The following is a 13,637-nucleotide window of genomic DNA, read 5'->3' as shown; positions in this document are numbered from 1 at the left end:
GGGTGGGGGGGGGGAACGATCAGACTGAATGGGGAAGAAAAGAAAACAAACCAACAAAAGTCCAGCAAAACAGGGATGTGGCTGGAACAGCTGAATCTGAGAGAAAACAGCGGAGTTGGGAACAAAACCAAAGATGTTGAGGGTGGGGTGAGGAATGCAGACACAGCAGAGTCAGTTTCAGGCAAAACACAGCACAAGGCAAAAGACACTGGAACAGACAGAGTGCCAGTGACGGTTGTTTCTGCCACCAGCACACACTTCTGCCCTCTGGTCTCCCTGCATCACGAGGCAGAGCCCAGAATCTCCATTCTGCCTGTCTTGCAACAGTGGCTTCTACCAATGAGAGTGCTCACAGGAGGCTTAGAAGGAGGAAGAGGGGAGGGAAGACATCTCTCTGTTTATTGGGATTAATGAAAACTACATGTATTTAACATAGATAAACCACCATCGCACCAAATGGAGTAAATTACAAAACTTTTCTCAATCAACATAATTCTACTGCCTTCCAGACACTCCGTACAAATCACCTACATGGATGATGTCAGGGGCTGGGGCACTTCCCCACCTGGGCTCAAGAAGTGACCTCCAGACCCTCAGAACCCACCAGAGTCCGTCCCTGGCCTTCCTAGCCCTTCTATCAGTTACTATGACTCACCTCCTAGCTGCTTCAAACTCCTGACTTAACCTAACCGATCTAGTTATCATCTCCCAGAGAGCTCTAAGGTCAGCCTACCAACAGGACATCTAAATAGAAGAGCCTATACCAAGAAGTAACCAAGGTGCCTGAGGGCCTTTGCAGCAAGGAAGGAAAAGCTCTAGCACTCATATTCTTTTAAGCTTGCAAAATATAATCATTGAAAAACACTATTTAAAACAATATCATGCTTAAGAAAGTATCTGAAAATAAAATTGCTTGGAAATTCTGAGTTACTCTCCAACTTAAAAATCTGTTTAATGAAACAGCTTATATAACTCAATATTTTTAAAAAGCCAATCAAAAAATGGGAGAAGACTCAAAAGACACTTATCCAAAGAAGACATACAGATGGCTACATACACATGAAAAGAAGCTCATCATCACTAATTATTAGAGAAATGCAAATCAAAACTACAATACTACAATAAGGCATCACCACACACTGATCAGAATGGACATCATCCAAAAGACTACAAATACCAAATTCTGGAGAGGGTGTGGAGCAAAGGGAACCCTCCTATGCTATTGAAGGGAATGTAAATTGGTACAGCCACCTTGGAAAACAGTATGGAGTTTCCTCAATAAAAGTAAAAATAGAGCTACAATATGATTCAGCAACCACAACAATCCCACTCCTGGGTGTATATCCAAAAAAGATGAAAACTCTATTTCGAAAAAAAAACACGCCTCTCCATGTTCATTGTAGCATTATTTACAATAGCCAAGACATGAAAGGAAACTAAGTGCCCATCAGCAGATGGATAAAGAAGACATGGCATATATACACGAGGGACTGTTACTCAGCAATCAACAAAGAAAAATATTGCCATGTGCAGCAACTGGACAAGCAACTCCTGCAGCTCAATTCCAGAAAATTAAACAACCCAATCAAAAAATGGGCCAAAGAACTAAATAGACATCTCTCCAAATAGGACATACAGATGGCTATCAAACACATGAAAAGATGCTCAACATCACTCATTATCAGAGAAATGCAAATCAAAACCACTATGAGGTACCATTTCACACAGTCAGAATGGCTGCAATCCAAAAGTCTACAAGCAATAAATGCTGGAGAGGGTGTGGAGAAAAGGGAACCCTCTTACAAGGTTGGTGGAAATGCAAACTAGTACAGCCACTATGGAGAACAGTGTGGAGATTCCTTTAAAAGCTGAAAATAGAACTGCCTTATGACCCAGCAATCCCACTGCTGGGCATACACACCGAGAAAGAGACACGTGTACCCCAATGTTCATCACAGCACTGTTTATAATAGCCAGGACATGGAAGCAACCTATATGCCCATCAGCAGATGAATGGATAAGAAAGGGGTGGTACATATACACAATGGAGTATTACTCAGCCATTAAAAAGAATACATTTGAATCAGTTCTAATGAGGTGGATGAAACTGGAGCCTATTATGCAGAGTGAAGTAAGCCAGAAAGAAAAATACCAATACAGTATACTAACGCATATATATGGAATTTAGAAAGATGGTAACAATAACCCTGTATGCGAGACAACAAAAGAGACACAGATGTATAGAACAGTCTTTTGGACTCTGTGGGAGAGGGAGAGGGTGGGATGATTTGGGAGAATGGCATTGAAACACATATAATATCATATAAGAAACTAATTGCCAGTCCAGGTTTGATGCAGGATACAGGATGCTTGGGGCTGGTGCACTGGGACGACCCAGAGGGATGGTATGGGGAGGGAGGTAGGAGTGGGGATTCAGGATGGGGAACACGGGTACACCCGTGGCAGATTCATGTTGATGTATGGCAAAACCAATACAATATTGTAAAGTAAAAAAAAAAAAGAAAACATCCAGATGTGGTTAGCCATTGTCCAGGAAATAAAATAAATTCCTAAAAAGGATAAAGGACACACTAGACTTACTCTTTCACTTCACATTAGAGAGAGACATTTATGGAGCACTTACTGTATGCTTGACATTTTATTAGGAAATTTTCATGTATTGTATCATGAAATGACTTTTCATTGCCTTTTGAATAAAATCATAACTTCTTCTTAAAAAAAAAGAAAAAGAAAATAAACATAGAAATAAAATAAATATATTTTGCTTAAAATAAATTAAATTAAATTGATTAATAAAATAAATAAATAAAAATAAAACATAGAAAATAAAGATTTACTGTATAGCACAGGGAACTATATTCAATATCTTGTAATAAGCTGTAATGGGAAAGAATCTTTTATATATATATATCATATATATGAATCTGATATATATCATATATATATGTGTATAAAACTGAACCAGTTTGCTGTTGCCCAAAAGTAACACAAAAATTAAAATACGCTTCAATAAAAGAGAGAAAAAATGAAAAAGGGAAGGAATAAAGAGGGAGAGAAAATCTTTTTAATGGACTTTAAAATGACTGCTTCTGTTTAAAGAAAAAAAAAAGAAATCTATCTGATTTGACAGCTTAAGTAGCAGGATCCAACCAGGTAAATCTGAAGTGACTATGGCAGTGCTTCTTAAGTAAGAGCAAATGGGACCTGCCATCCCAAGTCACCACCATGTCTTCTGCAAAGACTAGACCAACACCAGCTCTTGTCTAATGAGGGGTCATCTCAAGTACGGAAAGAGCCAGTTTGGATCATCCAGGAAGTGGAAGGTCGGACTCTGGGATCGGCTCACAAAGAAGAGAGTCTTGTAAAGGCAGTCGAGTCAACACTTGGGTACATTTAAGAAGAGGGCATGACTCTTAGTTTCTTCTCTGTCTCTGGGCCAGTTCAAAATAATCAAGCTCCTGTCCCATTGACCTTTACTGCAACAGAGATCCCAGCCACGGGCAGCATCAATGGAAAATACCCTTCCAGATGACTCCAAACCCAGCCATCAAGTCACTCCCAGCTTTCAGTCCTGCCTAGCTGAGGCCCCAGACATCAGAGAGCAGAATCCAGCCAGCCCTGCTGTGCTCCATCCAAACTACTAACCCACAGAAGTAATGAATATAATAAAACTGCTTTATGCACCCCCAAAAAACAAATAAACAAAATAAAGCACCTGGTCTTGGTGACAGACTGACACATCTCTCTCAAAAGCTGACAGATCAATCTTTTTAAACAAAGATTTTAATTTTAATCTGGGCTTCCCAGATAGCTCAGTTGGTAAAGAATCTGCCTGCAATGCAGGAGACCCTGATTCGATTCCTGGGTAGGGAAGATTCCCTGGAGAAGGGATAAGTTACCCACTCCAATACTCTTGGGCTTCCCTTGTGGCTTAGCTGGTAAAGAATCTGCCTGCAATGCGAGAGACCTGGGTTCAATCCCTGGGTTGGAAAGACCCGGTGGACAAGGGAAAGGCTACTCATTCCAGTATTCTGGCCTGGAAAATTCCAGGGACTATACAGTCCATGGGGTCGCAAAGAGTCAGACACGACAGTGATTTTCATTCATTATCATTAATTTTAATGTAATAAATATAGGTACAGTTTTTGAGTCTACAAAATTGATTATCCATACTTTCTGAGGATACATGTGATGTTTATGACAGACCAGGAATTCAGCTACAAAGAAGATCTGAGAAGTTCCTAAAAGTAGAACCCATATAGACTCTCTATATACAACACATGCCATGTATGGACACACAAAACACACACACAAGTACCACACACACAGTGCATACAAGGAGGGGAAAAGATCACAGAGAAAACAATTAGATACAGACAAGAATAGAAAGAGAAAAGGAGAATAAGGGTATAAAAAGTAAATAGAAGAGTGACAGGGAGAAGGCAATGGCACCCCACTCCAGTACTCTTGCCTGGGAAATCCCATGGATGGAGGAGCCTGGCAGGCTACAGTCCATGGGGTCGTGAAGAGTCGGACACGACTGAGCGACTTGACTTTCACTTTTCCCTTTCATGCATTGGAGAAGGAAATGGCAACCCACTTCAGTATTCTTGCCTGGAGAATCCCAGGGACGGGAGCCTGGTGGGCTGCCATCTGTGGGGTTGCATAGAGTCAGACACGACTGACGTAACTTAGCAGCAGCAGCAGAAGAGCGACAATGATGACAGACAGCAGCGAGTAGTGGATCTGGCCCACCACTTGATAGCTTCTGATGGATGTCTTATTCACAATTGTCGTTTGAAAACCTGGAAAGGTCTTCTGTCCTGCCTGGCAGCCCTGCTTCCCATGCCCTTGCCCCTGCTCAGTGCTGCCTTTCCATGCCCCAGTCCCCTCACTTCTTAGCGGATCCACCCTCTCTCCTTTCCCTTAGAAAACATCCACTACCTTGTTTACTCTTGTGAGTGGTTAAGCTAAACTGATCAGAAAAATGCTTTCAAGCTCAGGTTTAGGAAACATAGAGCCAGGAGGTAGGGCAGGGCTAATGCCAAGCAAAGAGGACCCACAGAGGTCAAGGAAAGCCTTTGTTCCCCAGGAAGGAAGGTCCAGCCTCAGAGGCTGATTGATCAAGAGTCCAGACTTCGGCTTACCTCCAGAGTCCAGAAGGGAAGACTTTACTCGCAGACAGCGGTTCACGTACTCGCCTTTCTTCTGCTGACTTGTGTAGATGAACTCATACTCCTCAGAGTTCTTGCCTTTGCAGATGATGTACTTGTAAGGAATGGGTTTATCCACGTGCTGCTTGGAAATGGTGGTGCTGCCTTCAATGAGGGACCCGTTCTCATGTAAATCTCTGTGAATAAACAGGACAGCAGTGAGTTATCTGAAAATCCTCTCCCAGAAATTTTCATTCTTCTCAAACACAACATGGGGTGCAGACCCAAAGCTGTAAATATATGCTGACTGAGAGCATGCTTCTAGAACAAGGCTTGGTTTCTACACAGAGACATAAAGAAGACCAAGATGAAGTATGACAAAGAATTGCATTATAAGGAAGAGGTTTTTTTAATATTCATCTCCCAGAGCTTCTAACAATTAACCAGCTTGATCAAAATTATGATTTCAATATATTTCAAAGACTGAACGTTCTATCCATTTCCTTATGGGCCAACTGGGATATACTCACTTGCTGTAGTGCATCTCGCAAACATTATGACTCCATGCAGGTTCCCCAAATTCTTTTCCACCCCTGACAAATACTTTGTGTTGATGGGGGTTGAATTCAAAATGTTTAGAAATAATTGCATGGAAGTACACCATGATTCCTTCCGTGGAGCTCAGCAGGCTGGGGAAGATCACAGAAGAAAACACTGATTAGATCTGGTCTCTCTACTCCCTGCCCACACACACATGCAGGCACACATGTGCACACACGATCTTGTTTCTGGGCGTGCACTAACACACACCCTAGCAAAGTGCAAGAGAGCCCACACTTCAGATAGACTGCCCACCATGTGGGTCCCCTTGGCTCTCCCTCTATGGTGGAGGAGGACAGTGGGCACAGGGTGGGGTGATCTCTGCTCAGCTCCAAAGAGGGGTGGTGGGAGGGGGTGACTGAGTACTCTGGGGCATGACTGTCTCTCTCCTGACTTCTGTAAGGCCCAGGCTGCCTCCGGGAGACCTCAGGGACTGTGTAATAGCAGAATTTCAACTGAGTAAGGAATTGGAACAGATGCCCCTCCCCTGCCTACCTCCTGAGCATTGCCCTTTGCCCTGAGAATCAACAAAAAGGCAGCCTGGGAATCTCCTCTGGGGTGGCATGGCCCTTTCCAGCCCCAGTGCTGGGTGGGGGCCAGGCCTGCGCTTTCCTGAGCCAGTTGCACCCACCTCTCCTTAGCTCGCTGTGTGCTCTGGTTCCTTTGCTCCTTCTCATTTTTCACAGGGGCTGCATTATTTCCGTTATTCCCCTCTGGCCTCTTCAGGTCCTTTGGCTTGGCTTTCTCATTTTCACCTGTTTTCCCTCCAGGAAGAGCTGTCTGGTCCTTGGTTGCAATTTCCTGGAACAGGCACCCAAACCCCAACCTTTAGACCAGGCTCCATGCTTGCTCCCAACATAGGACACTTGTCACAATTGCCAGACTGGTCACATCCCTTCCCTGCACAGAACCTTTAAACGGCTTCTGGTCCACCCACCACAGGGGAGCCTTGGACTCCTTGGAGCCAACCTTGTCAACTCCAGCCCCAACCCAGGCCTCTCTTTCCTTCACCTGCTCTTGGGAGAAGCAGATTTCCTGCTGTCCCCTAAACAAGCCCACCACACTCTCCCTTGGGGCCTTTGCATGTCCCCAGATAGGCACGTGGCTTGCCTGTCACTCTTTCAGTTCTCCTTGGAGAGGCCCTGACTGGCACTTACCTCAGTCCCTTGCCCTACTTCTCTCCAGGGCACTTCACACAGTCTGGCTTTGCATGTCTTTCTCCCCACTAGAATGTGAGCTCCCAAAGGCAGAAACTGGTCTCATTCATGGCTATATCCCCAGCACCTAACACATATTCACCAAATGATTAAGCTGTGGAAGGAATGGGACTAAAAGGAGCAGCCCATGGGATGGACAGCAAGGATGGGGAGGGCGTCCTGGAGAGGCGACCAGGCAGGCATGAGACGCTTTACCTGGCAGTGGTTTCGGGAAGCAGGGACGCTTGTGGGTGGCTCTTTCATTTCCTCAGTCTTATCTTTAACATCTTTCCCAACTCCTTTCACTGAAACAGCTGACTCAGCTGCAGCATCACTTGCCTGGAAGAAATAAAGCCCCAAAACATCAGGGCCAAAATGACAAAATGCACAGGGAAACTTGAACTCAATGGCATAAGGGTCAGCCTCTGCCACCAGCCCAGGAACAGGGGTCAGCAGCTCAGGGTAGAGGGATAGCCCCTCCCACAGCCCCCCTCCCAAGAAGCGAGTCCCAGTGGACTCCCTTCCCAGACAGTGAAGTGTTGTCAGAACTGCACTGCACAGCAAGGTGTTGAGACATGGCAGGCCAATCCTGGGCATCAAATTCACCCCAGAGGCAGGAGCCCTGGCCAGCTGCCTGATGGTCTGCAGATCTTTTCTGGGCTTGGAGGTGTCCACCTTTGGCTCAGGCAGCAGGAGCTCCTGGGCAGTATCCTTCTCCCTAGGAGAGCCTTCCCTGGCAGAAGTGGGGAGATCTTCACCCTTGAAGGGGCTCAGGGAGTGGTGGTCATTCCCTTCTGGGAGGGCTCCTGCCAGAGTCTGGTCCTGAGGTGCCGGGCTGCTCAGAGACTCAGCACCCATGGCTGCTTCTGCCTCTCCTGCAGCCTCGCCTTGCAGAGGGTGCCCCATAGCCTCCAGGGGTATTTTGCCCACACTTGGAGGCTTGCCTGACTGGTGAGTGGGTCTACACTGCTGAGCTGGGCTTTGGCATGGAGCTGTGTCCTGAAGCCCAGGGTTTGCAAGAGAACTCAGACTACAGGGCTCCAATGAGGATGGGGACAAGGAATCCAGCTCTGCAGATGTGGAAGCATTCTTCCAATTCCTTTTCTTCCTTTTACTCCTTCTACGCCGCTAAACAGAAAAAGAGACACTCATTTTGTTTCTCAGGTTTTCTGTACTCTCACCAAAGTTTTCCTTCAATTTCCTTTCAATTTCTGAAATACATCAAGTGTAGCTCAACCAAATCACTAAGAGTGTTAACACCCTTGGTAGAGAGGCCAGAGGTCCCCAAACAGCAGGAGGAAATAAACTGCAAGTGGCAAACATTTATTTTTTTCCTTCTCTACACAAAATTAAAGCAAGTTTCTTTTAATTCTGGGTTGTCATGGCGACACCTGGATCAGCCTGAACTTTATCTAAAACTTTGAGCTAACCTAATGCATTTTTCTTATGAAAATAATTCCTTCAACTATGTTAGTGAACTACATATTTGCTTGGAAATCTGCCTTTCTTCCAGATTCATGTCAACTGTGTTATGGCCTGGGATGATTCACCTAGTGCCAATGCTATCTAAAAATCTGTGTTGCGGGTGAGGGGCCTGGTGCAATTATCTCAGTTTTGAGGCATTTCTTTAATTAGCAGCTTTGCTAACAGGTATAAAAATCCTTGCTAAAAACTAGCAAGGAGGTCACTCTTTCTGCCCCCTTCTGATGTCTATGTCAGAAGCTTTCTCTATCTCTTTTTATACTTTAATAAAACTTTACTACACAAAAGCGCTGAGTGATCAAGCCTCATCTCTGGCCACAGATCGAATTCCTCTCCTCTGGAGGCCACAAATCACAGTGTCATTCACGGTTTGCAGCAGCAATCTTTCACCACCTTACATATATCTGCCATTCCTCTCTCTTGGAAAGAAAGAATGTGAGCACGAAGTGAATGGGGGTGGTGAACAGAGTTGAGGGACAAGTGGGGAGCAGTGATGGTCACACACTTTGCTTTGCCCAATCCAAGCTGAAACCCTCATGTGGAATACCTTCCAATGGGAGGGCCCTATAAAGATGGCTTTCAAATGTTAGAAAGTATGCACAGGCCCAACATGTTACACTCTTATATGGTGTGTATTACAGACAAAATAGAGATGCAAAAATGAGCAGAAGGCTAAGTTGTTCCTTCCTGCACTTTCACTGGCATGTTATACCTCTGCCTGCAGATCCTCACTCAAAGGCAAGAATCCTCAGCTTCAGAATCAGAGACAAGCTTGTAGAAGCAGTTGTGGCAGGCCCCTGCGAGGACCCCAAGGGGCTGGATGCCCTGCATGCATGGGGATCCTGCTTTGCTGCAAATATTGATTAGTTCATTAAGTGCCAGTAACCTGTGACCCTCCCTGCCACTGAAGCCCAGTGTAGGCCCAGAGCTTAGTGTCTTGCCCCTTGCCTGGACTCAGTCCTCGGGAGAGGGAGATTGAAGACCTTGGGGTTTATTTGCACGTGGGGTGGGGCAGCCTGGTTCTGGGTCAGCTTCCAGATTTTCTCCAAAAAACCTGACCAAACTTCCAGCCCATCTGCTTGAAACAAGCAGCACAGCCCATAGACTGCCCTGAATGGCAATTTCCCAGTCTGACATCGACACCAGCTAACACTGTGGTAGAAAGAAGCTTAAGCAAGATCATTCAAGGTGGTCACATCCCCAACTTCCAGGGCATATAGATCGCTGAAGATCTTGCCAACATACTGATGGTGACTCAGCACATCTGGGGGAATTTCAGGTTCTGCATTTCCATGGTGCTGCTGCCAGTCCAGGCTTGCTCTGAGAGCTAACGCCAAGCAGCTCCCCAACCCTGGCACCCGACTCATCTGACAGGTCTGGGGGCCTAGGCACCAGCATCTCCATTAGCTTTCCTGGTGGTCCTGACATGCAGCCTCACTAGGAACCACAGGTCAGACGAGCAAGAAGCTGTGTGCAGACCACAAGGCCCCAAGGCCCCAAGCCCTTTGCAGAATCTCCTCCTTTTTGAGTGTGAGGCTGGCTTAAATTAAGTCACTTAGTTCTATGCTGATTTAACAAAAGGAACCTGGAACTCTGTCCTAAGCACAAGGAATAAGAAAGTAAGACATGTTCCTCCCCCACAAACCTGATGTTTAATTGGATAAAAAGACTAAAAACAAATGGTTTTCGCATACTGGAAGGACTGGGAGGCTTCCCAAAGAAGAGGTTCAGGTTGAGTCCAAAAGTCATTGAGAGCCAATAAGGCAGTTTCATGCAGTCAGCAAAGATTTCCGGGACCTGTGCATCTGAACATGGCCACAGCCATGGGCTGCCTTCTAGGTTGACCTGCCCACCCAGAATCAAAGCTTATGCTTGGCCAGAAGACCCTGCGTGGCTGGCCCTCACTGTCTGTCAGCCTCATCCCACCCTAGTCCTGCCCTGGCCTCCAGCATCAATCCTGTTTTTACCTTCTGTACTTTAGGATGTTTTGGCATTTGGGGGGACGTTGCTCATCCTGGAGAGACTGCCCCTCCCAGGGTTAGCTAATACCCAGAGAGAGGTGGTGACTCCCCACAAGCACATCTTTCATCTGCCAATCAACCAACACGGAGCTCCTCCCTCCACCCACCGCCCACCTCCTTTATCAAACTCTCCTTCCAAGCCAACATTTCCAGCTCCAAATCACCACAGGGCAATCTAGACTACCCCACACCCCAAAGTCCACCAAGAGCATTCACACTAGCCAATTCTGAACCTCCTCAAACCTGCCTGCCCTGCCCCACAAGGCAGGCTCAGGGCCACTTTCTCCCCTTGCTCCTTCTATCTCCCCTGCTGCCCTTCAGACATGGCCCCTCCTCCTGGGAGCTGTAACCCTGGCCTCTCCAGTCATCACTAGTCACACAATCAGGGCGCCTCCGGCTTCAGGTTCCCTCTCTCCCCAGACACCTCCGTCACTTTGTCCTCTACCCCACACCCCTTGGCAGACCACCTGGGCACCCCCGGTAGGAAAGTAAACCTTCACAGCCCTGTACTTGCTTTATTTCCTTCTGTAGCAACCCTCAACTAAACCTGCCTTTTATTTCCTCTTCCCTCCAGGAAGGAAGTCTCTGTTTTCTTCACTGCTACATCCACAGTGTCTAGAACAATCCCTGAGCACTGGTAGGTACCTAAATGCTTCTATCTCATTATATAAATTCCTCAGAAAGTCGTCTCTCCCTGCAGCACCACCATGTTCCCTCTGCCACTGGGACTCCCATCCTCCTCAGTTGGGTCTCTCTATGATCAGATCCAAGAACAAAGGGTTCTGACTTCTGATTCACAATTTCTGTTTCGCCTCTTTGCCTCACTTTCTTCTCTTCTCTCTATTCGACTATGCTTTTATAAACTACTTCAAAATACTTAGAATAAGGTCTAGATTTTGTACAGGCAATTAGTTATCTCAACGTACATCTGGTAACTTAGTTCTCTTAACACACGTCTATGGGGCTGCTTGATGGCCCGCCCTCCTCACAGATTTACAGGCAGGTCTGGGATGTTGGCAGATCTCAAACTACTGGCACGCTTGCCATAACAAAGCTTGAGGCTAAAGTTTAAAGTTTCCCTTGACAAAAGTCAAGTTTATATAGGCATGTTACATAGTTATGTATTCCTAATTATTGTGGTCTGTCATTTTGACCTCATTAGTAAGGAATATGTACACTAAAACTAAACATTACTGATTGGGAATGCACACAGACATGCAACCCGACCTCTGGGTATGGGCAGTGGATGGAGGCTGTTGGGAGGAGACCCCAAAAGTTCTGCTGATGTCCATGTTGACAATGGATGGTAGGGTATGAGTATTCACTTAGTTAACCCTGCATCTGTTATAAATACCCTTTAAGGTGGGTGTGATATTTAATTAGGGCTTCCCTAGTGGCTCAGTAGTAAAGAATCTGCCTGTCAATGCAGGAGAAATAGGAGACACAGGTTTGATCCTTGGGTCAGAAAGATCCCCTGGAGAAGGAAATAGCAACCCACTCTCCTATTCTTGCCTGGGAAATCCCATGAACAGAGGAGCCTATTGGGTTAAAGTCCATGAGGTTCCAAAAGAATTGGACACAACTTAGTGACTAAACAACAACAATTAAAACTTTTAATTAAAACTTTTAAATGAGTTTGGGGGGAGGAGCCAAGATGGCGGAGGAGTAGGACGGGGAGAACACTTTATCCCCCACAAATTCATCAAAGGAGCATTTAAAAGCCGAGTAAATTCCACAGAACAACTTCTGAATGCCGGCAGAGGACATCAGGCACCCAGAAAAGCAACCCACGTCTTCAAAAGGAGGTAGGAAAAAATGTAAAAGACAAAAAAAAGAGACAAACGAGGGAGGGACGGAGTTCCGTCCCGGGAAGGGAGTCTTAAAAAGAGAGAAGTTTCCAAACATCAGGAAACCTTCTCACTGCCAAATCTGTGCCGAGCTTTGGAAGCACAGAGGGCAACATAACAGGGAGAAAAAATAAATAAACAATTAAAACTCGCAGATTGCGAGCCCTAAGGTAACTCCCCCAGCGGAGCAGCAGTGCAGACGCCTACACACGCCATTAGCAAGCGGGGGCTGGGCAGGGAGGCGCGGTGCGGGCTGCATCGCTTAGAGTTAAGGACCTGGCCTGAATACCCTGAGCGCTGTCTGAGTGAAATAATCTGGGCTAGCAAATCAGACTGTGGGATATCTACCACGCGAAAAGCCAGCCCTAACCTAAGACACCGCCAGGCCCGCGCACGGAACAAAGGACTGAACAGAGATAGCCGGCTGCAGACCTTCCCCCTCCAGTGACACGCAGCCAGAGCCAGAGGGGGCAATCGCAGCCCCAGAGAGACATTATCTATAAAACTGTAAGCAGGCTTCTTTGCTAACTAAAACTTCTTGGGGGTCTGGACGGTCAACATCTCCCTGAGAAGGTGCGCCAGTTGTACCCCTAGATAACCAAGCGGTGGGGAGGCGATAAGTCACAGCAATCGCGCTCGCTAAACACCTCATCACCTGAGCTGCTCGGACCTGGGAAGGGCACAAAACACAGGCCTAACCGAGTCTGTGCCTCTGAGGACTACCCAAGTGCCTGAACCTGAGCGGCTTGGACCTGGGAGGTGCAGGCAGCCCAGGGCCGGCCACGGATGGTTCCCGGCGGAGCAACCTAGAGCCTGAGCATTGTGGGCAGGGAGGCTACACGCGCCCTGAGCGGGGGCAGACCCAGTGTGGCTGAGGCACTGCGAGCACACGCCAGTGTTACTTGTTTGCAGCATCCCTCCCTCCCTCCCCACAGCGCAACTGAACAAGTGAGCCTAAAAAGAAAAAAAGAAAAAAAAAGTGTCCTCCACCGTCCCCTTTGTGTCAGGGCGGAAACCAGACACTGAAGAGTCCAGCAAACAGAAGAAGCTATAACAGAGGGAACCGCCTTGAAAGCTACAGGCAATAGATTAAAACCCTATGGTTACTACCGACTACATAGGAAGGGGCCTATAGATCTTGAGAAATAAAAGTCGGACCAAGGAACTAGCCAAAAATGAGCTGAACTCACAATACTCACAACAAAACCAGAGAAAGTCCTCGATATATTTTTACTATTTTTACGATCATTCTTTCTTCCTTTTTTTTAAATTTTTAAAAAATTTTAAGTCCTTTAATTTTCACTTTTATAACCTATT

At 46.3% G+C, this 13,637-nt stretch overlaps 1 protein-coding gene across 1 annotated transcript in view; it reads right to left on the bottom strand.

Moving 5' to 3' along the window:
- Positions 1–13,637, bottom strand: part of RNF213 (ring finger protein 213) — a 116,865-nt gene that overhangs the window by 82,468 nt on the left and 20,760 nt on the right. Inside the window, exons 3-7 of the mRNA XM_010856525.1 lie at positions 7,577–7,969; positions 7,187–7,309; positions 6,406–6,575; positions 5,705–5,863; positions 5,169–5,371 (exon numbers count right to left, since the gene is read on the bottom strand). Of these exons, the coding sequence (XP_010854827.1) occupies positions 5,169–5,371; positions 5,705–5,863; positions 6,406–6,575; positions 7,187–7,309; positions 7,577–7,969 (1,048 nt within the window). The remainder of the gene's footprint in view (positions 1–5,168; positions 5,372–5,704; positions 5,864–6,405; positions 6,576–7,186; positions 7,310–7,576; positions 7,970–13,637) is intronic.

This window comes from Bison bison, unplaced genomic scaffold (genome assembly GCF_000754665.1).
Source record: "Bison bison bison isolate TAMUID 2011002044 unplaced genomic scaffold, Bison_UMD1.0 scf7180017864371, whole genome shotgun sequence".
Taxonomy (NCBI): Eukaryota; Metazoa; Chordata; class Mammalia; order Artiodactyla; family Bovidae; genus Bison; species Bison bison.
The sequence above is the reverse complement of the archived record's forward strand: the minus strand, read 5'-3'. Positions and strand labels throughout refer to the sequence as shown.